Source organism: Limanda limanda, chromosome 9 (genome assembly GCF_963576545.1).
Source record: "Limanda limanda chromosome 9, fLimLim1.1, whole genome shotgun sequence".
Taxonomy (NCBI): Eukaryota; Metazoa; Chordata; class Actinopteri; order Pleuronectiformes; family Pleuronectidae; genus Limanda; species Limanda limanda.
Genome location: NC_083644.1, coordinates 11300890 through 11328705, shown reverse-complemented (window position 1 = coordinate 11328705; position 27816 = coordinate 11300890). Strand labels below are relative to the sequence as shown.

General features: G+C 41.1%; 2 protein-coding genes across 2 annotated transcripts in view; one reads left to right on the top strand and one right to left on the bottom strand.

Annotated features, from left to right (window-relative positions):
- The window catches only part of nr5a2 (nuclear receptor subfamily 5, group A, member 2), a 70044-nt gene extending 61204 nt beyond the window's left edge, over window positions 1–8840 (top strand). The window contains exon 7 of the mRNA XM_061077609.1: window positions 6799–8840. Coding sequence (XP_060933592.1) covers window positions 6799–7046 — 248 coding nt within the window. The 3' untranslated portion in view covers window positions 7047–8840. The remainder of the gene's footprint in view (window positions 1–6798) is intronic.
- Window positions 8841–10476: 1636 nt separating this feature from the next.
- The window catches only part of LOC133011002 (adhesion G-protein coupled receptor D2), an 83945-nt gene continuing 66605 nt past the window's right edge, over window positions 10477–27816 (bottom strand). Inside the window, exon 24 of the mRNA XM_061078677.1 lies at window positions 10477–10630. Coding sequence (XP_060934660.1) covers window positions 10490–10630 — 141 coding nt within the window. The 3' untranslated portion in view covers window positions 10477–10489. The remainder of the gene's footprint in view (window positions 10631–27816) is intronic.

Below are 27816 nucleotides of genomic sequence, written 5' to 3'. Positions count from 1 at the left end.
GGGTGGGGGGGCTATATGTTGGGTTATGTTGAAAAACGTGCAGAAGGTTGAATGTCATCCAAGCTTTCCACAAAAATAAATGTTTGACACGTGAAAACAAGAATCACAAACGCTGTATGAGGCATTTAACCACGACCTGACCTCTCGTGTCCATCGCCTCAGGACACCAGTGTTCTCCATCGCAGCTCGTTAGATGGTTGAACAGCGTCTGACACCTCTACACCCCCCAACTAGGGTTGCAAATTCCGGGAATATTCAAAGTTGGAAACTTTCCATGAGAATTAACGGGAATTAACGGGAATATACAGGAATATACGGGAATTAACAGGAATTAACGGGAATAAACTGGAAATGTTGTGGGTAATTTATACTAACTGTATTTACCTTGACATATACAGACATAAATATAAACATTTTGTTTTGTCATAGGCTGATTTGAGCCCTGAGGAAACTTTGGGCACTTGACTATATGCTTCTGCATCGTTGTGTCATTCTTAACATGGGTCTTTGCACAGTATTTGCAAATGTACACAGCCTTTCCTTCTACATTGGATGGGGTGAAATGTCTCCACACATGAGAGAGTGCACGTGGCATTGTTCTGTAGAATAAGATGAGAAAAAGTTTGTAAAAAAACACTAATGCAATGCCAGAGATATAAATAGTTAGCCAAACAATTGGAATATTCTGTAAAAATATTTTACAATTGATGGATAAATGAATGGAAATAGGCTAGATGAACAGATGAACAATCCTACCCCCAACGCCCAGATCCTTTCAGGAGTTCAGTGTATTTTACTTTTCCATCTGTAGCCTTTTCTCATTGTTAATTGTTCAAATGTCTGCGACGCCACGATTCTCTCCTTCCAGAGGGTTTGATATCACAACGTCTCTTCTTGTAGTCCGTGATAGGAGAGTTATGATGCTTGTTATCCTCTTAACCCGGCCTATCGAGTCTCACAGAAGCCCCCATTAAATGTTAAGAAGCGTACAACTCGTTTTTTCTTTTTCGTAACTCGCCTCTAACGCGCAGGCATCACATCGGAGAAAGGGAATTCCCCAAACGGGACTTCGGAGGAAAACAAGGAAGCGGAGAGCTCCAGGGAGCTGTGGTGGGGTTGTGTGTGTGGGGGGGGGGCTGTTACTCTAATGGGGAAGGGGAGTCTCCTGTTAAAGGGGGAGCGGTGGGGAGGATATAGAAATAAATAAATAATGCACACTTCCACGTGAAATGCTGTGAGTGGAGTGTTTTCACAGGAGCCCAGGTGTGTTTGTGAAGCTGTGTGTAGCTGCAGTGTGTGTGTGTGTGTGTGTGTACTCCGTGACTTTATGGTGTTGTAAGGATAAACTGAGGAAAAGAAAAGCTGACACACAACCCAAGTTACACATCACGACAGCGCTCCGTCAGTCCGATAACAGAAGTGATAGCATTGACCGTGCGGCCATTGCCCCTTTGCACCTTGGACCTTATTTGCTTTGATTGCCTTGGCTGGCCTGTTTTTTTAACACTACACTACACACACACACACACACACACACACACACACACACACACGTTTTCCTAGTGAACACGTAGCTCTACCAGTTGACAAGTCCTTGGTCGTCTCTTGGTCTTTTCAGAGTCAAAGGTGATTGGGTTCTCTCGGCTCAGCGCCCCCCCCACCCTGTCACTGATTGAAGCCGGGCTGCGCGGCAGATTAATAATGAGAGAAATAGCCGTGTTGACTTGATAACAATCCAGTAGGGAGCCATAAAGAGGACTTGGCTTGGAAGCGGGTTCAACTTCTCGCCCTTTGAAGCGCGGCTGCTGTAGTAAAAGTTGCCTCAGCTTTGATAGGCCTGTATAAACGCCTGTGAAAGCTCCCATTGGAAGAGGCCGGCCAATGATTCCACGCCTACACAGGAAGTGACCAGTTTGTCTTTCACTCACGTTTAATTGGCCGACTTTACTGACAGCACTTGACTCAATAACCGTTTATGACCCGGTGAGTTTTATGTGTTGTTTTTGGACTCGGCAGGAAACATATGAAGTTTGAGAGACAGGGTGGATTGGCAGCATGTGACCGAGAGGTTTATTGATTGAGGCACTAAAACAGTGTGATGGTGAGAGAACATGGTGTCATTCTGCCATGTAGAACTGTGGCAGCCATGTTAGGAAGACGTGTCTGGAAACCGGTGTCGGTTTTATGTGGAAATAGTGTGACTGGGTTGGAGTGGGGAGAGGTCACGAGCAGGTGGGTTCCAAATTCATGCAAACAAGATCTTTAGAGTCAAAAATTATCTAAAAACGATCGAAATATGTTGTTTTAAAGTATTGTGTGATAACGCAAAAGTATTTTTTAAAATAAATATAGTACATACGCAGTAAAATAATGCAAATCAAAGGGGACTATGGCCATTTGTTACCTATGAGACTAAATCCAACACAAATCAAACTTTCCACCTTGCAAACGTGAAATTAATCAAGTGTAAACAATTGTCTCTGAACTTTAAGTTGAGTTGTTGACTTACACTGCAAACAGATATGTCTATACTAGAATATCTGACTGTATCATGAATCAATCAATCAAATTTTATTTGTATAGCCCATATTCACAAATCACAATTCGTCTCATAGGGCTTTAACATGGTGTGACATCCTCTGTTCTTAACCCTCAGCAAGAGTAAGGACAAACTACTAAAAACCCTTTTAACAGGTAAAAATACGTAGAAACCTCAGAGAGAGCCACATGTGAGGGATCCCTCTCCTAGGACGGACAGAAGTGCAATAGATGTCAAGTGTAGGAAAACATCATCAGGACTAAAGTTTTTAGCAGCATTGATGAGGGTCAACATTTTTCAATACTATATGTCACGCAGTCCTGCTCCAATCATAGTCTCTGGTCAACTGTACAATGCAATTCTTTTTCACCTCTTTGGCTTTTAACCGCCATAAAAGAAGTGAGGCCTGCTTGCTTTTGCAATCACAGGTGAACTTTGACACCGAGTGAAGCCATAAGCTTTTTTTCTTTCCAACCCAGTGTCCACTCGGTGAGGCGTCTCCGAGATCAGAGTGAAATAATGGAGCCGTGTTTGCATGAGTGTGCGTCTAAATGCTATGGATGTGAGTTTGTCCCTGGAGCAGGCTGATTGTAAGGGGCGGTCAAAGAGTGTAAAAACATATGCAGACAGGCGCACACACACACACACAAACAGACACACACACATACATTTTCTCTCTCTCTCTCTCTCTCACTCTCTCTCTCTCTCACAGCAGAGCCAGGATCTAGTCTAATTAAAAAGCACAGCAGTGATTTCAGGGGGTTCTGTAAAAGAGAGAATGAATCTGTGTGTGTGTGTGTGTGTGTGTGTGTGTGTGTGTGTGTGTGTGTGTGTGTTTGTGTGTGTGTGTGTGTGTGTGTGTGTATGTGTGTGTGTGTTTGTGTGTGTGCTGCATTAGGTCGCTGGCTTCAGCATGATCGCCCGTCAAATGAAACAATGTATTCCGTGGGACCTCGGGGTTTCCATTTGAGTATTCGGACGCGGCGCTGCAACGAACTGTGGCTGTTTTATGTGGGGGAAAAAAAAGTTGATAATTAGTCCCACAGTGACTGAACGATGAGATGTAGGCAGGGGGGGGGGTGGGGGGGTGTAGCTGTTGAAGGAACAGGAGAGAGCTCTTAGCACACTTAATACTCCGACCTGACACTGTCTATGAATCATTAATCAATTGTTTATTCTGTTGCTGTCGCTTTTTTTTTATTTCCCATTAACTCTTGCGTCTCTCTATGTTTATTGGACCCTTGAATGATTGTCTGATTAGATTAACCGAAAAAAATTAATCCTTAACCTGATCTGTCTCCTTTCTTTAGTCGTCCACTGGCTCCTGCAGTCGGAAGTAGATTTCAAGCTATTGTCATTTGTGTATATTATTTTTTTCTTTTTTTTGGAAGCCCTGATTCATTATTTTTTCAAAAGGGGCTCTGGTAATAATTAGCAATTAAAATGCTGTCTTTTTGCCTCACTTTCCCCTAATTAGCTTGACAGAGATATTGGGCACGAATTCTCTGTAGTTTCCCCCCCATCATCCACACAAACACACACACACACACACACACACACGTGGTCTTAGAAACCATGGCAACACCTCACATTTTTATTTTTATTTTCTGCTGTGATCTCACCTTGTCGTGTTCCTGCAAATTTAACAAAATCAAACGCAGAAGATTCCCCCACATCCCTCACAGGATTATTAAGCATCAGAGACGATTGATTTTGACAATCTCTGCAATGCAAAAAAAACTCTTGTTCTTTTATTCTATATCGAAATAAAACATTATTCATTTCCAAAAAAGTACATAAGTCCTTAATTCTCCAGAGACTGAGCTCTTTCTGTTTAAAACAGAATTTCCCAACACAACATAATCAATGTTCTTATTTCTCTTCAGCCTTGAGTTTGAAGCTCTAGCCCTGTAATACATCTGTCCTATATTCAATACAATGACTGCAGTGGGTCTAACGCTAAAGACTGTAATGACTTCATGGCAGAAATTACTCTGCTTAATAAAATATATTGTATTCCAAAAAACTATTTTATAAGTCAGCACCAGGAGTGAAGATATGACACTGAGATCACAACTTGTGTATTTTTTTTTGTAAAGAAAGAAAATATCAAAATTTACTCTTTTCGACTCGATACAATTCAACCTGACTTGCTCTTTTATTTTACAAAATTAAAAGAGCCAGAGCTCGGCGTTGCCAGTTGATGATTACTTACAATTGCTATTATTATCACTGTTTGTTTTTCATTTAACAATACATGAGCTCAGTCCAAGTTTATATAAATATAATACATTTTAAATTTGAAAAAGTTGTCTGTTTTAAAAAGGACATAAAACCCTTATAAAAGCAAGAATAAGAGGACAAGCCTAAGAGTTTGATCACGCACCAAATGCCTTTTAACACTTGAGACTTCACAATATTTTGCTATTGACATTTCTATTTAGTATCCAGAACATATAGGAGAGTTATTCTTGGCATAGTGGCTCTGACACAGCATTTACAAAACATTTAACTTGAGCACTTAAATGAAAATATTACATCTGAATGAAATAAAAAGAATCGGAGGTGTTGGTGCGACGGACAGATGAAGACTCTTCAGTAGAACACGAAAGAAAAACCTTCTCCACCATTTTGAGTAACTTTCTTCGCTGTTCTTCATTAATGACTTGTGCAGATCAGAACCAGCCTCTTCTTCCCAGCTCGTTGACCTGCGTAGGACGTCAGTGGGCTCGGCCTGGAGCCCGAAACTCGACTGGGTTGGAGCTTACGTAAGGGGGGGGGGCATCACTGCTCCTCAGTGGGCTCGGTAGTGTTAACGCTGGTTCAGGGGTGTGATAGGGGGTCAGGCAGCTGAGTGGCAGCCGGAAAAAGCACCAAGTCATGTTTGTATCAGGAGGCTCTCTTTTGTCCCAGGCCACACCCCCTCTCCCTTTTTCCTGCCCTCTTCTTGGCCTTATTTAGCCCCCCCGTCGTGTCACCCAGGGGTCAGGGTGAGCACGCACACGCGCCGAGATTCAGCTCAACACACACACACACACACACGCAAACACAGGAGCAGACAGACACACACACACATGCAAACAGATTGCAATAGCATGGTAGAGTGCATCATGGATGGAAGTGCCTTGAAGGACCTGCTTCTCATTCTCTAGACCTCATTAGTTGCTGATTTATCTCCCCCTCCTTCTTCCTAATGCTCTGGGTGAGTGGATGGGGTTCGTGGGTGTGTGTGTGTGTGGGTGTGTGTGTGTAGGTGGGGGGGTTGCAGGACAGGGGTACTATGTATGAGACAAATAAATATTGTGAGTATTTCCATGGACTGGCATCTGTGAACTATAGAGACTTGTGGTCGTTCCACATTAGTCCACTGTGAGCACACCACTCGACTTGGGGTCAAACAATTTAATAAAAGATCACACACACACACCCCACACTCACACACACACACACACACACCCCACACTCACACACACACGCTTCATAATCATGACAAGCTCTGGGTCCACCATTATCCATTTAGCAATTTTTTGTCTTGTCTTGCAATAATCTGCTCAAACCCCCAGTGAGCTTATTATGGTCAAGGAAAAGTGCTTATAGCTGCGCAGAGAGGTCGGATTTCAGAAAGATGCAAATGCATTTTGCACAAGGAATTAGTCGTGAAAAAAAAGAACTTCCCATGTGCCTTCTATCAGTTTGAGTCTCTTCCATGAGGCTGGTTCTGTATGAGGCCTTTTTCAGGGATTATATCACATTCTGTCATGTTTGGATTTGGATTTTTGAAGGCGTTAGGTTAAGGAGCAGCTGTGGCGCTAATACGACTGTAACTCTGCCCTACATAATTCGTTGCCTCCTGGGGAATGAGTCTCTCAGGAGGAGAAGCTCTTTTTTTTTTCACGCCTTTACCTGATTCCCTCAACATCACAGTCTCCAGAGAGGATTCAGAGGAGATGAAGGGAGGAGGGAGGGATATTTCATCATGTGCTGCATTTTGAAGTCCTCTTTTAAATAAAAAAAAACAGCCGCAACTACAGAATTCAACTTGTAATATTAATTACTCTAACCTCAATATGTCTGTAACGTAAAACGACTTGATTTGTCTCCAGATTCAAGGTCGTGTGACAATGTAAAAGTCTCAGGTTGATATTTGGGCCTTGGTGGACGATGAGCTCTCCTGAGTTCTTTCTAATTGTGATTGTCAGAACTGTCTTCCCCACAGAGATTGTTGACTTGTCTGACCTCTCTCTCTCTTCCTCCCGTAGACGTGAAGAACCTGGAGAACTTCCACCTCGTAGAAAGCGTCCAGGAGCAGGTCAACGCGGCGCTGCTGGACTACGTCATGTGCAACTACCCGCAGCAGACGGACAAGTTCGGCCAGCTGCTCCTCCGGCTGCCTGAGATCCGGGCCATCAGCCTGCAGGCCGAAGAATACCTTTACTACAAGCACCTGAACGGCGACGTGCCCTGCAACAACCTGCTCATCGAGATGCTCCACGCCAAGAGGGCTTAGGAGGGGGACTGTGCTACCCAGAATGCAGCTTGTGCGGACGCCACGAGAGTTTTGCCGCGGCACAAACAACTCTTTCACTAACGAACCTAGCAGCTCCGACTTTGACCGGGCGCTGACCTGGAGGACAAAGAGCGAGTGGGTTAGAAACTCTTGTTTATATTGAACTATTCAAGTTCCGATCCGGACGGACACACGTGCACAGAGTATGATAATGTGCAGAAAAACAGCATGTGGATCCCTTTATTCTAAAAAACATAAAACTGAAAAACGTAAAAAAAAAGGAGGAGCCGCTTCTGAACCCCACAGAAAAAGACAATACTAAAAGAAAAAAAGGGGGAAAAAAAGAACTCTTGAAATGAACACTGCATTTGCATTTACACCACGAGATGGCATCTATTCGTCTGCACGAGCACGGACTATCACGACTGGCAGCGGCCGAGAGAGACAACAACCCTCGTGTGTTTGAGCACCGGTGACACAGCGAGAGGCTTTTTTCTGTGGTGAGAAAAGAAGAAGACGCTCTTCATCTCTCACGCAGCTTCGTGAGCGGAGCGGTGGCCGAGCTCTGGTCTCTAACCCTCGGCTCGGAGCTGCTGCTGGTACTGTAAAGACAAACCGGAGCCTCAGACTCTTTCCTGCCATCGTCGTCGTCGTTTTCTTTTTTTGCCGCGGCAGCTTGACCTGACTGAAAAGACTGAGAACGGATGGTAAAAAAAAAAGAAGAAAAGGTCTAAAAACTGAATATTTAATGAACAAAAATGATAAAATAGGCCAATAAAAAAAAGTACAATGTTCTTTTTTTTCCTCTTGTAATGAAGTCATTTGCTAGTCATGGTCACCTTGTGGTCCCCCCCCCCACTTTCTTACTCCGCCTGCCCCCGAAATCATCTTACACTATGTACCTCAGAACGACCAGTGTTAAATAAATTCAGTTCATAACGTCGGCTGAAACAATTGTATTTATAACCCATTTCTCTTGCTAAAAAAACAACCCTCTCCCCCCCTCCTCTTTTCATTATTTCATTCAAACTGGAACAAAACAAAAGTGAGATTGTGGAGAAGGATCGACCCTGCCTTTGTCCGGAAAGACCAAAGCCTGCTGCAGAACAGAAGGAAATGACAAATACCATAATAATCAGTATTATAAAAGAAGAAAAACAAAACAAAAAAAAAGATTTGTGATGTCACAGTTCTGTGAGTCTTGCCTTATTTCATCACCATGCTAGCTAACCGTGCAGATGTGAATGAAAATATGTACAAATATATATATAAAGTAATAATGTTGTAAAAAATTTAAAAAAGAATAATTCACCAGGTGTTTACATTCATGTGGTAATATGGGAGAGAACTGTGATGAAGCATAAATTGCAAAGCAATGATTTCCTACAAAATGAAATCAACTAATTGAAAAAAAAAAAAAAAAGATGATCCCTCTGGTTTGCTTTCTTTGATGTGTGTACAGTGTTTTATTATTATTATTTTTTATTTGTTTTGAGCAGTACTTAAATTATGTCGTGAGACACTAAAATCAAAAAGGAATCACTTAAGAATATTAATTTCCATCTGTGTCTGCTGGCATTCGAACATCTGTTTCTTAAACGTTGCTGTGTAAGGGTTCCATTTCACGTTCAACGTTTTTGTAGCCTTTCATTTTTTACAGTGCTTTTACCTTTTTGATGTACAGTATGTCACTGGTTACGCTTATAAATGAAGGTAATTTATTGCGTCTCTGAGTTCCCATCTACGTGTTACATGACGTGAGGTGTCCGCGCCAAAATAAATTTGTTTACTGTAGCATGTTCTTGTTTTGTTTTCCACACGTGATGCGGGTTCGGAGCAGAAAAAATGAGCTTTCAAAAGAAAAAGAAAAATCCCCCCAGTTGAATTTCTTTTCACTGGTGATGCAGGTCTGTGAATTGAACACAGTATTGTATTGAAGCAAGTAGGTTTGGAAGATGTTCGAACCACATGACCTTCCCTTATCCAGTCTCAACCTGCATCATAGTTCTGTCCAATTTGCTCTTATACCAAAGACTGCATCCTGTGAGCTCTGACTGCTCCTGCTAAATGAAACTTGTTTTTCTAATTCTTCTAAAACACAGAAGCATAAATGATCCTCATGTGGAGTTTCCCACAGTCGTTACCTTTCTGTCCCTCAACACTTCCCTCCCACAACAACCTGTGGTGTTTATTTGTTTACCTTTGGATTCTGCTGATTCACGTCTGCTGATTCTGAGCTTCACCTGCTGATGATCTTCATAAACAGGGAATCTCTGTTTCACCCACATTATGAAAGTGTGTTTAGACTCTGCAGCTGCCCCCGGACTTCCTGTAACACAGAGGTGAACGCCACGAGCGGGCAGCGGTGACGGCTGAGGTCAATGACCAAGTCCTTACTTGACTGCATGTTTTGTTTTTGAACAAGTCCTGCAAGAGAAGCTTGTTGGGGAAGAGGTTTATCAAAGCTTGAGGAAGGAGTGAAGAGGCGGTTTGAAATCCAGAAATAAACAACGTAAAGATCGAGCGCAACAAAAACAGACTCTGAAGCAGAATAAATACTTAAACAAGGACGTAAACAGCAGTGATATTTGTGCAGTCACATGATCATGTACTTTGTCAACACATGGAGACAAGATACATCATTATGCTTTATTCCTTCCTGCTCATCACCTCACGTCCAGGTCATGGGATTGTCTCTCTGAGGCTTATTGAAAGTGTCCTCATATTTCAATAAATAATAACTATGACACTTATAACACCAGATTCTTGCTTACTCCGCAAACCCAAGCTGTCCAGTTCCTTTTCTTTGCTCTTCTTATTGAAGTGGGAAATGATGAATAACTACATCTGATTAAAATAACACACAGGGTGGGAATGAGAGACTCATGACCTGTTGACGTGCAGGATCTAGAAACACGGTTTAACAAAAGTCAGGGAAATCTGTGTAGATACATTTAATTCTCGTCCAAAACTTTACAACAATTAAATCTGTGCTTCTTCAGAAACACTTTAAACCAGTTTGGAATTTTATTTGACACTTCGACATAAGAAAAACAACAAAATGTGGAATCACAATTACAATTAAGTTTCTTACCAATAAGATGCTTTGACAACCCATGGAAGTGTTGCTCACATGTCGCTCACATGCAAAACCAAATACAAAAAAAACCCAACATATTTAAGACTTGGAATTGACCTATACATTATTATCCTACACATCTTAAAATAAGTGTTAAAGACTAAACAAGTACTTGATCACAAAACTTCTAACAGGAAGTATCAAGGGACCCTGAGGGACAGGGACATAACAAATAAGTGACAGAAACAAACAAGTGCTTCAGGGGAAATAAGCTTATCAGAATAAAAAAGAAAACACATTTCACCAGCGCGGATTACAGAATGAATCACAATATGATACTACAGTCACTGTGACACCGACCGGCTCAATCCACGTAGACAAGGCCGTGGCTTTTCTGAGGCGCTGGGCTACGAGGGAAACAGGAAGTGGTGAACTCCAGCTCCATGGGAACATGGAGGCTGCAACCAGCTGGCAAGGAGTCATCCATTTCTGAGGGAGGAGGATCCTGGGTAGATGAAAAGGAGAGGGGTAAGTTTAAAAAGTGTCATGACGCTTTGAGGAAAACGATTTTTATTCACACTACAATAAGAACGAGGTCAATGGAAATACAAAGGTGGATCGAGAAGAGGAGGGGGACTTTTTCATGGACAGGGTTTTTATTTATCGGAAAGGTTTCACTGAAGAACAAACTGTCTCTGAGTTTAATTATAAACATGTAACATCCTCTTTAAAAAGTTTGGAGTTGAATGGCTGAATCCCACTTTGATTAAATATATTCTCCTTATTTTTGTTACATTTAACAAGGTTGTTCCTTCACAAATCATGGTTTTATGTGTGGGACACAGGTCGTCTTTTTGTGTTTTATATTACATCCAACACAACTTTACACCTTTTAACTCTCAATCATACATCTTCAACTTTCGTTTCAGCTTTGCTTCAGTCTCAGTCTTTTATTTAAATAATTGATGAAATAAACCATTTCCAACAATTGTATTAAAGGTTTTTCAAACTTTAATTAAACTCGATTCATACTCAGTTCAAGTCTTTAAGCCTGTAATAAAAAACTGTTTTATATATAAAGTATTTTATTCATCTCACAGCCTTCACCTGCACAATCTTAAGTCTAAATAGAGTTTATAAATTAATTTATTATTTATTAGTGAGGCTCTTTCCCATTACTTTTAACACACTTTGGCTATTACAGAGAGGTTTTTGACCCAAAGACCTAAACTCCTTTAAATGGAAAAGGTTTGTGGCGATCAGACATCAAACTACATCACTGCAGCATTTCTCTCTTGCTGTGGTCAACCTTGTAACACCCGCTGATCCATGACCAGCCTTCCCTTCTCAGGGTTTCCTCTTTTTCATGAAGATCCTTGTCCAGGACTTTTCCAGGACATTTTTACAGATGATTGAGCTGGTGAAACACACGGGAATCGATCGTACACTATAATAAAAGTCTGATTTCCAAAAGATGTGCAGTTCCACCTAAATATGAAAATCTTCTCTTTACACTCTCACACTCACGTCCTCACATTCCTCCCCTCACTGTAATTATACATCATGTGTTATAAACATTTCAGTATTTGGACATGATCTTTAGATGTTTTAATGTTTTACCATATTGTTTTTCAGCCTTGTTTTCACACTGTTTTATTTAAATTAATATACTATACCCTGTTGTTTCATGTATTTTGCTCCTTTGGAAAGCCCTTTGTGTTCTATGCTTGGGAAATGTCAATAAAAGGAATCATTATTATTATAATACATTTATAACCTGAATCCCTTTTTCTAATGAATCATAATAACAATTGCTGTCTGAACAACAATGACACAATACAATTCTGCCTACTGACAAGAATAGACTGAAATTGAATAACCACCACACACTCTCACAATAATAATAATAATCAGAAGGGTCCATGTTGCCTTAACAATGCAGCGCTGCATTTGAACAGACAATATTTACAAGCAAAAAGGTGCTGATGGTCAGCATTAAAAATCCAACTAAGACCAGTTAGAGGGGATGGATATTTATGTTTGAACACAACTTCAGCTGTATTATCATCAAGTCTCATTTTCAATGTGTCTCCTGTGCCTGGGAAACAGTTTCCAGGTTTCCCAGAACGTGTGGAACCCCTCCCTGCACTTGTCTGTCCTTCAGGAACATTCATCTCTTCTCACGTTTGGTTTAACATCCAACACATATAAGATAAAACAATCAGGCCTTCTAAAAATAAAGAATAAAGAAGTTGTTAAAAACAGGATGGAGTCTCTGCACTGATCACCCGAAAGAAATCCCTGCACTAAATACCAACCAAAGCTTTTGACGAGGTGTCCTTCATATTTCCATGAGGGACACGATATTAAGGATCATCGGAGTGCCGATAATGTTGCAGTGCTCCCGTGCAGCATTAGGGATGCTGGTCACAGCCGGGCAAGCGGCCAGCTCGATCCCAAGCGCACAATCCTCACTCGCAGCTTGGCTTGCATTGCCTGGCCTCCTGTCTGTAAATGTGTTAAACCTACTTTCACTCGCCCTGAATTTGTATAAATAATGTATATACATTTATCTGCAGACTCTAACAAGTGCAGCCTCAGGTGAAAATACTCATAAATGCATGCTATGCGCATCCCCGAAGGTGGACATCAACTCCAAACCGGCCAACTCAAAAGATAACCACACAGAGAGGAAGAAAAAAAAAAGAGAAATGAATAACTTGCCAAAAGCAACACAAACACACATAGTTCTCTCTCTCACACACACACACGCACACACACACACAGTGCTGTCAGTTTCTAAACAAGTTCTCCCTTCCGTCCCACAAACAGCCCCGAGTTGTGTCTGCCATTGTTGAAGCTTTTAAACTCTGGAACCACATCACTCGTGTTTACTGAGATGTGTTTGTACGTTTCCCTGCATTGTCAAAGCACAGTCAAAGAAGAAGAGACTGAGGGCATGAGAAGGGAAGAAAAAAGAGAAAAGCTTTTGGAAGTGTTCCAAGATTGCAGGAAAAGGTGCAACTGAAAGATGGAATCAGACGGTTTGCCACCGAGTCCAGTTTCCGTCGGGCCCCGAGGCTCCAGAGGCCTGAGAAAAAAAGCTCAGTGGGAATAAAACGAACACCCACCAGCACGGCACGGTTGCAAAACCTGTCTGTGGTGGATTAGGCAGTATGGATAAACACCGCACCAATCAGTGACCTCGATTGTAATATCTGAAAACATCAATTACTCTAAATGCAATCTAGCTAATTAGGTCTATTATAATTTTTCAGATCAAACATGAATTGATTTTATGTTGATTGCCATTTTATTTGTATTTTAGTTTTACCTCAAATATCAAGATACAAAAAAAACATTAGATAGATAATTATAATTATATAATCTCCAAAATCAAAGTAAAAAAGTATTAATTTGTATTTTTATTTGAAGATTAAAAACGCTTTATTCATCTGTTCCAGTGATCCAGCTGGTGGAGGCTCACACAGGAAGAACAAGGAGGCTCAAACAGAAACAGCACAACTCTTCAGAGAGGCAATTAGCCAACTTTCTAATCACTTGCACCAAACAGCGACTGGGGGACCTGGTGTTTGGCAGCCTGATGGACAAACTTTAAAAATGTAAAGATCACATTAATAGACATGGCACTGTTAATGGGAGCACTCACTATTGTTATGCAAAAAGCCTCACTGTGGCATGCAAAACAAATACGCAAAGGTTTGGAGATGGAATGGTTCGAAGGCCGCTGCTGTTTCATTTCAAAACATGCATTATACATCATTGTGCATAAAGAGGAAGCCTACAGCATTATGATGTTTTTTTTCCACGATGATTATCCTTTATTAGTCATTAAACGAGAGCGAGAGAGGGAGAGAAAATACAACTTTTAAGCACCTGAACCTCGCTGCCAGCATTCCATTAATTGCCTGCACAATGGGGAGAGCCTTCGGAGATTTTTCAATTTCAAAAAATGAGGAGCATGCATTCAGTCGTGCTCATGTTATACCGGCACTTAAATCCTACAGAGCTCACATAAAAAAGGACTCAAGGTTGCATCCGATTGAAAGCCTCCAACTACAGCCACTTCAGAAATCCACTTAGCGAGCGGGGGGTTAGAACATCTAATTCAAACAGTCGCCCTGTTAAAACGGTTGCACCAATGTCTTTTAAAAATACACACACAAACACACACACACTTTCAGGAATGCACTTTTCTTCTGTGTTTGCCTGGCTCCATTGTAAGAAAGATGAACCTGGCACATAGAGAGATAGCAAGACACAAAGAATTAATCTTGCCAGACCTCAGCCAAGTGGCGAGGGTAAATGCTTGAGTGCACGTGGGATCTTGACCTTTGCTTCGACAGTGTCACAAAGAGTGCTTTATGGGTGCGACAGAGAAAGAGGTCTGTAGCGTCTGTAATAACATGACAACCCGAATGTCACGACACTGTTCATCAGCCATAGAATACTGACTAAAGAGAACGTCTACCTATGTAAAAACAGCAAAAAAGAATGATTAGGTTCTTGGTTTGACTTTAAGGAACACTTAACACAAAAGACACAACAATTGAAAACTTTCAAATAATTAAATTAAAGCGAGAAGCAGAACTGGCAGCAACATGAGGCGATTGAGAAGCTAAGGAAAGATTTTGGGAGTGTGAATGTTCAAGAGAGAACATGTCACTAAAATCGACTGAGAAGTTACTTATTCATTTTCCAGCCCACTGGACAGTTGCTTACCGTTGAAGTTTAACATCTGAACGAGCAGAACCTCCACCACAGCAATATCAGGACAAGTGAGTACATGTCTTCAAACTTCCTTGTGCTCAAACTAATTGGACTCCTCAGTCTGCTCCTGCTCATTTCTAAGAAACCATTGTGTGTCGTTACAGGAGCGAGAAGGACGCTTGGACAGTACATACCTCTGCCAAGGATAACCAGAGTCTTGCCATGTTAATAAAAGTGAAAAAATAAATTGTGGCTGCACCTGTCTGCAAAGTTTCATGGAAATCCATTCAGTGGTTTTTGAGTAATCCTGAAAACATAACCTCCTTGTTGGAGGTAAATAAAACCCAATGTATTTCATACTGTATATACTGTATATCACAATCACTACATGAAAAAGAAGAAATAGTTTTCAACACAACAGCAAAAAGACAAGCAACACAAAAAAATTGTGCAATTGAATTACCGAAGACAAATGACATATGCCAAACCAGAACACTAAACTTATTCTTGTCTAATTCTAGTGATATAAATACAAATAAATATTAAGATAACAATCATTGAATAACTTTATCGACAACAGTTTTGCCAGATGTCAGATTTACCAACACTGCAATATAGTGTGAACACATAAAGACACATAAACACACACACACACACTGTTTTTCAATAAACTCAACACAAAAAAGAATCTACTTTTACTACCGAACGGATGAGAAGAAGTGAAAGGGTGTGAGGTCTGTGTGTGTTCATTCGCACTGGGGTTGACAGGCAAACAGTAAAATGTATAGCCAGCACCATGAAATGAGGCAGGGCGGCGGCCTCAGATCCCATCACATAAAACCAGAATGTTTTTAATCTGACAGGACCACTGGCAGCCTTGAGCTGTGACCTACTGTCGAGAGCTCAGGAACCTACAAAGAACGGGATCATCACCAATCACGCACACATAGAGACAGACACACACACAGACACAGCCACACACACACACACACAGGATCTATCTGTAGCTATTCATATCTACATGTATCTATGGAAATCAATTCCAGGAACCACACAGGTAAATGCTATCTTAACAATAGCTCTCATGGCATTCAAATTACTGAGCTGAATGACCAAGCATCAAACACTGGAAGCAAATCATTTAGCTGCTGCTCTTACTTAAATCTGAATGCTCTCCATCAAGAACCTGTGCGATTTCCACCAGCTGCCTAATGAGGTGACATACATTATCTTAAATGTCTTAATGTGAGCGTTTTCATTGACCTGTCTTAACTCCCAAACTGTCAGCAACGGATCAGTGTTTGTTTACACTGGGGATTTTAAAGAGCACTCAGAAGAACACATGAATGCTCCCTATGCATGTGTGTGTGAATGGGTGAAAGGTAAAACTGTGCTTTAAAGCGCTTTAAGTGGTCATGAAGACTAAAAACACGCTATGTAAATACAGACCATTTACCATTTACTGTTCCTCTGCCAGGGCAACAGTCTGCTTCAAGGGATAGTTCACCCAAAAATCTAAATTCACTCATTATCCACTCTCCACTATGCTCATGTACACCATATATCTTGCCTTAATATTCTCTGTGATCCTGTGATTTCATTTTTGGGTGAACTAACCAGCAAATCTAAATCCCACACGCTCATATGATTTCTATCAAGATCCATGAATTATTCCCTGGGAAAGGTTGAAAATCTCTAAAACAGCCAATTTTCCTAACAATAAAGAAAATGAAAAATAAATCCTGTACTAACACTAAATCCAAACCAAAACAAAAGGAGTTCTTTGGCCCATGTTTTGTAGAAATCTGTTCAGCAGTTTTTGTGTAAACAAATAAATAAACCAATGTGCAGGGTTGAAAGCATCATCTCCTAAGCAGAAGTATTAGAGCAATACATGTACATTATAAATCCAATACTCTACATCCTGGAGTGTCACACACTGCATCCCACACCTACAACCAAAACTAAAGAGTTAATGTTTGCATGTGCGTTTACAGTTATAAAGCTTCTCTGCATACATATCTCCTGGTCTTATCATTATCAAAATCCCTATGAAGGCTGAATCTTGCAGAAACTTTCCTTCCATCTCGTCCTCCTCCTCCACGCCTCCTTTTCTTTCCCTCTCTGCTTCAGAGCGACACGGACAATTGCTGGTAGGCCTTCAGCTGCAAACAGCTGCTCTGACGCTGTCACTCTGATGCCAAACTCTCCAGGGTTATTTAGTCTGCCGTCCTTCTCCTGGGACGGCAACAGTTTCTGTAAGCTGCCACAGACTCTTAAGAGGCTGGGTCCTTTTACAGAGGCTGCACTCACACTGCACTAGAGCTTCCTATAAATGAACATCATAGCGTTTAACGTAGATGAAAAAGGAGGAGATATAGGCCCCAGTGAAGATTTAAGAGGGAACATCAACTCTTTGTAATTGTAACAGGAAAGGTTGTCTTTCCTCACGTAGACGTTCTGATCAGCGTGGACCTGACAAGCCCGGGATCAAATCTACTAAATCAATAGTTTTGCAGATCACCTACATGTTTAATCGTGTAAAAATTTGGTTATTGGGATTCCTTTAGATATCACGATAAGACCAAGCCTGGTCCTGGTTGCTAAAGTAGCTATAAAAATTTAAATGGCGTGTTCTGTCATTTTAGATTCCCAACCAGGTCATTGTTTCCAATCTGACTAAACTGCAGAATTATTGAATGGTCTTCCAGTTGCAACTTTAGGAGTCATCTGTAGTTCTCACACACCAAAACTACACAAGAGATTCTTCTCCCCTATTTAAGCCTGATCCGTTACAACAAATAACTTAAGACACAATCCTCATACTCCAACAAACCCAAGGGACAACATAGAGTTTGTCAGTCTCACTGCTTCAGTACTTGTCTATAGATGAGCGCAGGATGAACAACACATTGCCATCCAAATTTGCCATAGAATGAGTGGGGAAGAAATTGGGTTCTACTGGAAATCTACTGGGTTAGACAATCGCTGTGTGTGAAAGACAATCCTGTAAGTGCAGCTACTCAGCAAGTCTCTTCTTTCAAGGTAAAAATGATGGAATAAAATCACTACGACTATGTTCCTACAAGTTCAGAAGTGGTGACAAAAGAACGAGAACACATTCTGAATCTAATCAAGGTTCTGTATTGAGTCAAATAAGGGTCATTGATGCTTTAAGCTTGTGAAATGAATTTGATCACCTTTTGTGTCCATGTTAATGTGGGAAATTATAAAACAAAAAACCTTTTACTGAACAGTATGAATTTGTAATAAAGTTTTAATGCTGTGTAATGTGTGAATGTGCGAATACATATAAAGAAAGAAAGAAATATTGTGCGTATGTGCACAGAGATTTCACTTTGCACATATTCAATGTTCCCGAATGTTTACGTGTAAATGTGATGAAGCGCTTCTTCCAAGTTCATTATTTCTTCCACTAATGGATCCTTTGTATGTTCTGAGGAGATGAACCTAGAACGATAAAATAAAATAAAAAGTAATACTCTTGAAAACGAGCCATTGACCCTTCTGTAAGCTGATGGTTGAAATGAACTGGAGGGTCATTAAATGTGTAAAAGTAAAACTCCACACACACAAACACATCAAAGTTACTCAGACCCCACATTAACTGTCTTTATACTGCATCTTGGATCCAGTAGCGTTGCAACCGAGTATAATGCCTCAGAATCCAAATCTCTGATACGTCTGTTCAGTGCCTTTCATGATCCTAATTCTCTTGCTGTCCTCATTTTCTCGAGTGAGAACATCAGAAGCAAATGAAGAGTTTACCGACCCTATCAACTCCTCGAAGGGGGCCAGAGCAGCGATGGTCTGTTCCAGTGCCCCACCACTGTTTCGCCTACTCCACTATATTTACACTCAAGCCCAATTCTGTGCAACGAGACTCTCGATGGTGTAAAGGGAACTGTTCAACCTTGTTCGTTCAACTTGTTGGTGCTTGAGCGGCGTATTCAACTCCACTTGAATGTCCTTTAAGTGTGAACACGCAGGTGGCAGGTGCTTGAGATGACCCACAGTTTTTCTGCTGATAGCGAGAGCATCATTTGCAAGGTGTGATGTGAAGTCTATTATTCACAATAAATTGCAAGGCAGGCACAAAGAATCCCAAACTGGTACTGCTGGCATTCTTTTAAATTCAAAAGGAATTTTGTCTTTAAAATTGTCTATGGCTATATTTAAAAAACTCCTCTTTTGAATGACTTTGCTCTTATGAAGCCAAAAATTGCATTTCGTTATGAATTTGCACACTTGGATGTAATTGATTATCTGTGTCATCAATAAATTGCTGGTAGCACGGCTCCAAATGGCCGATAAAACAACAACACTTAACGTTTTCGACGACCGAAATTGGTTGGTTGTCCGGCACCATGAATTTAGTGGTCTTCTCTGTTATCAGCTTTGCTATCTTAAGGGAGTTTTAATCCTTTTTTTCTTGGATTTAATTTAATTTAATCTCCTTAAAAGGAATTTATACTCTGTGAAATTCTGAAATCATATTTGTAGTGTTGACGTTTCCAACTGCTCAAAAACTCCTTAAAACAAACATGTATATCAGTTGTATGAGCATTGTTGAATCAACTGCCAGCTCCGAACACAAGACTGACAACAAGTGTGCGATGTCTTCTGTTGGATCTCATGTTAACTGGCATTTGACAAGTTTTCTCTCTAAGACCGTACCAGAGCCTAACAGATCGATGTATATCAAGCTCAGAGTCTAATGTAAGGTGAGTGATGTTGGGTGAGGTGAGGCTGCATGAAGCCCGAGGCTGAATACCAAAGCACAGGGCAGTGGTCCGATCAATACTGGCTCATCCATGGACCAATGAGGTTGGGGTCGTAGGCAGCAGAGTGAAGACACTTCCTGCCAGAACTTGGCTGGTCATTGGTGTCTGAAAGTGGTTACACTCAACTGTGCAGTCCAGAGAACTCACTGAAAAATGATCTGAAAAACTAAAAGTAGCTTAAAGCTGCGAGTTTGACACCAGGTTCTACAGTTCTACATTCAAAAAACTAACTGAATCCAGTGGTTCAGATATTCCAAAGTATAACTTTTAAAGCAGGGGTGATAGATACCCCATTTTTGTGTCAAAAGAAAAATAAGCACAGATGTAAAAGTAATAACAAACCTGCACCCAACTGCAAAATCCTTGCTTTGTAATAACAAACAGTTGTATTTAACCAATATTTTCCTCTTGGCGGGGAGGACAGCCACACCCAGCGTAACCAAATCAGAAACAGACATCCACAACTGATGAAAATGTCAGTTGGAATTTGTGAAAAATCATAAATAATGGATGTTCCACGTAGGCAGGGGAGCATCTTCAATGAGCCCAGAGTGCAGGGCATGCTTTCTCATCTCTAAACCGAGTAGCCATCTTAATGACTGCGCCCAGAGACCTCGGGTCTCCACAAGCCATCCCCCCCTTTTGCCCCAACATCACCAGTGGACCACCCCCCCCCTTACCTTGTCAAGCCTGTCCACGCTTCCAACCTCTGCACAAAGAGGGGAACATGAGCTCTTAAATTAAACATTCACAGCAGCAGTCGCTGCCTGTTTTAGGCAAATCAGCAGAAAATGAAACAAACTGGGCGCCTCAAGAAGATCCATGTGTGTGCAATTGAGACATTTTTGGGGAGAGTGTGTGTGGAGGGGGGGGGGGGGTCTCTTCAACCTGGCAGAGAACAAGAACGCAAATAAGATCAAGAGTGTGTTTGCTTTGCGGCTATACTCATTTGTATGTGTTTTGTAGATGAGGCTTTTTTACCAAAGAGGTTGTGTTTTCACCGCTGTCCATATGTGTGTTGGTTTATTTGTTTGGAAACAAGATAACGCAAAAGCTACAGGATCGACTAAAATGAAAATGAGTGGAGAGATGTGCAATAGGTCAGGGAAGAACCCCTTAAAGGTTGGTGCCCATCCACAGCTGACTGCAGTTCCAGGAATGTTTTGAGAGATAGTATATGTTTATGAAAATAATGAGTGTGTCGCATGAGGTGTAAATCCACATAAAAATATAGATCTAGTGAATTTAATTGTGGTATCACTATTGGGCCTTGGCGGAGGTATACTCCACTGACTGTCATTCTTTTGCTTATAATTAAGACTACAATAGATTTTATTTTGTGGGTAATTTAATTGTGTGTGCTAAGATGGAAAAGAAAGATAGCTGTGCATATTTCATTTAGCGACAGAATCCATAGGATCCTGCTTCGTCCGGACAGAGGTCAAACCTGGGGAAGGATGACGGAGGATGAGGTAGAGACCACTATCCCCCTCTCCTGACCTGCATTCAGACATAAACAGGAAATTGCCTACAAGGAAGGAAGTCATATTTTTTTTACAGCTGTGCCCTGGATGTGGAGAGCATTGTGCGAGAGCGGCACTTTTGATACATGTATGAGACTTACTCTCATATGTGCTTTGTATACGATGTCTGATGTCTCCATGTTAAGATCACACACAACCTGGAAAAAAAAGAGCAGCCAGGCCCACTGAGGACTGTGTTTGTGTTTTGAATGAAACTGGTGTCATTGCCTTTTCCTGTCATCAATAAAAATGGCCTTTTTCCTGCAGCCACAACCACAGATAAACCTTTTTGTCTCTTTGTTTTAGTTCTTGGATGAAGATCAGAGCAGTCGCACCACTCAGGGCTTGTGATCTGTCAGGGTGCACGGATTTATATGGCATCCTATGATACTCATCACATCTGCAAGTCACAGTGATAAATCAGATTGGCAGGCTGCACAGCATTATATATATATGCAGGCTATAGGCTGTTTTAAAAGCAAAGGGGTTTCGTATTATAAAAGATAAAAAAGAAAGTTCTAAACAGGGTTTCAAGCTTCTTCTCTTCGTTAGGTGTTCCCTCATCAGTACAACACAGGAGATGTGTTCCTGTCACTTTACCTCTCACAGGAGATGTGCTCCCACACATCGGAGTTCACAGATTTGATCAATTTCCCTGTCTTGCCAAATGGGTGGTTCAACTCTGCCGAGGGGTGGAAGCTGAGGATGGTGGGGGAGGCAGCCCACAGCCCTACAGGAAGTGATTTAATGTCCAAAAAGACATGCGCTTGTTTTTGCTCTGTCTCTTTCCTGTTGTGTTCTGATAGGGACTTCCTCTCCCCAAGGTGGGTGGATACGGTGTCATCCGTCCATCCATCCATCCATCCAACCCACCCACTGCTCACGGAAATATCATTCCGCTGCCATGCCATCCCAGCGAAAAACTCATCGAACTCTTTGAACATCAGTGCAAATGGTTTTAGTGTGTGTGTGTGCATGTGTGTGTGTAGCTGGGCTGGGTGGACACATTGGAATGATTTACTGAGGTTTTGAACATACAGTGACACGTGAATGGAACGGTAAAAGGAGAAAATGACACACAACCAATGCTATGAAGGTAAAAGGTTGGTGCTGAGGGGATATGAGGAAGAACACATTCATGTTTTAAACTTTGTGTGTACTAGTGTCCTCACGCATCTCTGTGTGTGAGTGTGTGTATGTGCTTGAGGGATAACCTGCGTGTGTACTATGAATGGGCTTGTGGAGCCAGAGGGCTCAACCTCAGCCATGGTAACACCAGGATGATCTCTTCCTGTCTGCCTCAGTATCTCTGCAACCAACTCCCTTCCTTTCCGCTGAAATACATGGAGACACACACACATACACGCACGCACGAGCATCTCCTATTGAAGGCACCCCCCCCCCCCATCCCTGTGCTTAAACACCTAAACCTGAACCTTGTCCTAACATTCATATGCACACAACCTTTTGTCTAATATATAATGTATAATTAAATGAATAAACCTATCATACAATGCAATACGAACAGAGCCTGCAGATTGAGGTTAAGAGGTCTAGACAAGAACTTAACAACACAACTTGAACAAAGGAAGTCGTTAATTTAGTGTTGTCAAGTGCTTCATTTTAGCAAATTAACAGATATGATGGTTTGTGAAGCCTTTTGATAAAGACATAAAGACTGAGGCAAACCTCTCACCAACAATCCCAGTGGGTCATACACATACTTAACAGTAAATTAAGTACGAGTCTAACTCAAGCACATTTCCAGTTGCTAACAACTAAAGTTAGATGATATTTTTGACTAAGGAATAAAGAATCAATTATTTAACTAGTGTCCTCTGAGCCATCGCCTCTGGTGTTTTGTTACAGTCTGACATTAAATCACTTTTAGACTTTTTTTGTTACATGAGACAGATTTATGTGAATCTACCAGTGACCAAAGCACCAGATTAAACAATCTGCATCTGCTCTTCTCTCTGTTGAATGATTTAACACTATTACACACACGCACACACACGCACACACAGAATGACCTACCCTCCCAACCTCCTCTCTTACTCATTCACCCCATCAACAGTATCACACACTGCACACTATTAGCGTTTCACACACACACACACGCACACACAACCACACACAAACCCAGATGTGCGCACACATATACCTACAGATGGAGGAAATAAACTCATTGCTGCCTGTGTCTGCTGAGGATGTGAGGTGCAGTGATGGCACATTAACGATAGGACCCATGACAGCAGTATGCATCAGCCTCACTGAACAAAGCGTGCGGCCAGATTTTAATTCAATGAGGATTGTTTAAGTGAAACAATGGCTCTCGGCCCCACTGAGGGTTCGCAAAGGGTGAGAAAGGTGAGTTTGTCAGTGGTGTTTTTGTGTTGAGGGCTATAGATGATCCCGTGGGTTCAGCGGGGTCGCGGATCAGAAATATCACTGTGGCGCAGAGACATCCGCTGTTTTTCAGGTAACCAACAAAAAGGATTCAACAGTGAGCGGGCCGAACGGGAAACGGTGCTAGACACGCTCACTGTGGCATCATAAAAACTATTTGGAGTTTATATGACTAATGTTTGTCTCATACTACATTTGAGCAGACACTGTTATATTCATAGCATCCTACACTGAACAGGCAATGTGTTGATGGTCACTCAAAGAGTCTCTGAGAAACACGGAGATGATGAGAGTTGTTTGTGTGAATAAGGTCTCCCATACTTGAATTAAAGTAAATACATAATCCTGAAATATTACTGGCACGTGTCTGATTAATACACCGACATCATTTTGAAAGAATTCAGTTAAAACAATCAACACATCCATTTATTTTAGTTCATTAAATAATTTAGCTCTTTGAAATCACTTCTTATAATACCTATTTATAATATTTTTAGCATTCAGTTTGTGGTGTTGTCACATCAGACAATTTTAAATTTGATCACAGTAAAATATCATTCAGTCAATTCTAATTTGTACAGATGTCATGTTAATTTATTTCATAAAATTTTACATCATGTAGTAAAAGAAAAATTTCAGATTAATTTAAAAGGTAACAGAGATGTGCGGTTTAAACGACACACACTATAACTTTAAAATAAACTATTTTAATCACCCATGAAAACACGGAATGGAGGACAAACCTACTGTGTGTGGCCTGTGTGTGTGTGTGTGTGTGTTTTCACTCCAGTATTTGCATTCCTCACAGCCCATTTGCTCTATGCTAATGGATCTACTCATGCAGAGCAGCAGGTCTTAATGAAAAACCTTTGGCTGGTGATCAGTGCTATTGATTAGCCTGAGCCCCAGCTTTAAGCAGGGCTAATTGATCAATCACCACTGGTTGCGTTGGATTAATGGAACATGACTGCTGCTCCCCCCCCGAAGACATATCCACGTCTAATGAAGAGGCCCGAACGTGTGTGTGTGTGTGTGCGTCAGACATTTACGTTGTGCATATGTTAAAGTGCATTAGTGTGTGACGATACAGGAGTGTGTAGAGTTATAGATTTTGACTGATTTTGATTAACCCGATTCAAGCCTTTGCCACTAAGAGGTAAACGCTCTTTAGTCTCATTTACTCTAAACAGACCAAATCTCTGTGGTGCAAACAGACCTGAAGAGCCTGTTATTTTACAGGGAAGAATATAAGTGCATTGATATACATATATTTTTGCTAATACTATATACCTGACCTGCATTTGGCCTTTTGTTACATATTAGAAATGGTTACTTGATTTTGCATCTGTGATATGTTGGAAATTCCTAGTTGACCACAGGTGGAGAAATGTGGTTTTACAGTTTGTCCAGTTACGCCAGTGTGTCATGGGGAATTTTAATCAACAGCTTGTAAATAATTTATAGTAAAACTCGCCTCGTCCTGTTTTTAAGAGCTGATAAGCTATTCAGAAGAAAATTCATTAGTCTGCAGTGAGTTTCCAATATCAGCTGCAAAAACCACATGTCAGTTGAACTATATTTCACATCTCTTGTGAGTCCGAAAGCTGACGGACACGACACCAGCAGTCTGAAGGTCTGAAGCACACACAGGCCAAAACAGGAAGACCCGACAACACCCCAACACACACACACACACACACACACACACACACACACACACACACACACACACACACATTCAAAACCCTCCCATTGAACGACTGACAGTCTAGCTGGCCAGTGGTGGACCCATGGAGGATTTGTGTCTGTTTTTGTCTCTGTGTGTGTGTGTGTGTGTGTGTGTGTGTGTGTGTGTGTGTGTGTGTGTGTGTGTGTGTGTGTGTGTGTGTGTGTGTGTGTGTGTGTGTGTGTGTGTGTGTGTGTGTGTGTGTGTTTGGTGGTGGGGGTGGGGGTGGGGGGGGGGGTGGACTGTAGGTTCCAGCTGGCCTGTCATGGGACTCCCAATCGCGTGTGAGCGGTACTGAGAGGGAGCTGTGGCTAACTTGTCCAACAGTGAAACGCTCAACAGGCTGGGAAGGTCGATTAGGGTGAGACCAGCTCGGCGAAATCAGGACTATAATTTTTTTCTGTTTTTTGAGCAAATACAAATTAAAAAAAAAATCTATAAGTAATTTAAAGGTTTGAAAAGTTTATCACTGAACATTTCTGATAAATCCTAGAGTGTATAGAAAATAAATTGAGCTAAGGACATATTAAAAAATCGAATTCACCAAAAAAACACTCATGTTGCCAAACAGTATTATGCTTTTATTCTGATAGGAAGACAAAACCTCGCTGTTTTGACAAATCAAGCTTTGTAGCTGGTGAAAAGTTTAATTACATAAACTTTGCACAAGACCAAAAAACCTGACAACAAAACAGCATAACGAATCACCTCGTGACGCAAACCCGGCAAACAAAAAAAAACCACCACACTCACAAAAACCTCACGTTTGATTATGATTGGACGCAACAACCTGTCCAGACAAAGTGTCCACAGCAGCAGCAGCCAACCAGGACAGAGGCTCCCACTCTGGCCTGTGCTGAAACCAAAGAACCGCCCTGAGAACACACACACACCACCTCCACCTCCCGTCATTTAGTTAACCTTGACCAACTAACCAGCCACACATAAATACTCACACACCCCCTCTTCTATCCTTTGACTGACTCGCACATTTTGTGGAACGAGACCACACTTCCACCCAATAACCTCTGGTGTGAACTTAATTGTGTATACTCAGGTATTGAGTTTCGGGCCATGCCTGGCTCCCACAGCACTCAAAGAGAAACAGACGCTGTGAACCTGACAATGAGTGAAAAGGGGGGGAGAGAGAGAGGGAGAGAGAGAGAGAGATAGAGAGAGAGAGAGAGAGAGAGAGAGAGAGAGAGAGAGAGAGAGAGAGAGAGAGAGAGAGAGAGAGGAGAGAGAGAGAGAGAGAGAGAGAGAGAGAGAGAGAGAGAGAGGGACAGGGACCACCCAACAGCTGCGAGGAAAAACAAAGCTGGGTGGAGAGCAAAGTCAGCTTCGATCACGTCGGCACTATGACAGTTGAAAGTTGTTGTGCAGTAGCAGTTCGGCGAAGGTGAAAGAGGCAGAGAGGAAGAGGAAGAGAAAGTGGAACCCCCCCCGAAAGAGTTTGGTTTGTATTTAGTCAAATTCGTCTCAAGGCAAAAATTCTTTACCTTCTATATTGTATATGTTTGTTTTATACTCAAAGTAACTTTACTATTTTTGTTCTTATCTTTTAATTAGATTAAATGAACTTGCTGCTTGAATAATCAACGCTACACAAATATAAAAAAAAAAAATCCTAAATGATTCACACAATTTTAGATTGATTTCATTGATTCAACTACATTATTATTATACCAGCTTCAGGACCGCAAACTACTGGACTGAGATTATGATCAGCTTTGAAAAACCACCTCTGAATGTTAAGTGATCAACAGTCAGTTACAATAACTCATGTGACCTTCATCAAGATACTGAAACATTATTAATCACAGAGGAGTTGACTCTTGTCTGGAAAAAGAAAAGGCAAAATAAACCCATACTTTCTAAAAGTAATTGTAATTCTAATAAAAAGAGAAATCTCTTATTTGACATGTTTCATTATGACATAGTTATATATTTTCTACATCATGTGACTCAAAAGTTTAAATAGTTTGTATAAAGTCACATTTCATAAAGGATGTGTGGTAATGTGGTTCTACTGCTGTCCACCAGGGGGACGATGATATGCAGAGTCTGATCAGGTCATTGGAGGCTTCGTTTTATTTCAGCAGAGAGTTATTCAAGTACAGCTGTGTGTGTGTGTATGTGTGTGTGTGTGTGTGTGTGTGTGTGTGTGTGTGTGTGTGTGTGTGTGTGTGTGTGTGTGTGTGTGTGTGTGTGTGAACGTGGGTGTGTGTGTGTGGGTGAGAGAGAGAGAGAGCGAGAGAGAGAGAGAGAGAGAGAGAGAGAGAGAGAGAACCCTTCTAAGCCCTCTAAGTAGTTTTCTCTCACAAAAATCATTATAATATAATTTATTACATATAATTTGAAAAATCTGAAGTCTGAAAAAAGAAAAGTTTTGAAAAAAAAGTTGTATTTTAAAACAGCAATTAGTTCACTCAATTATTATTCAACAGTATAAAATAAAAAATAAATTGATAAAGTGACTAAAATAATTTGTATCAAT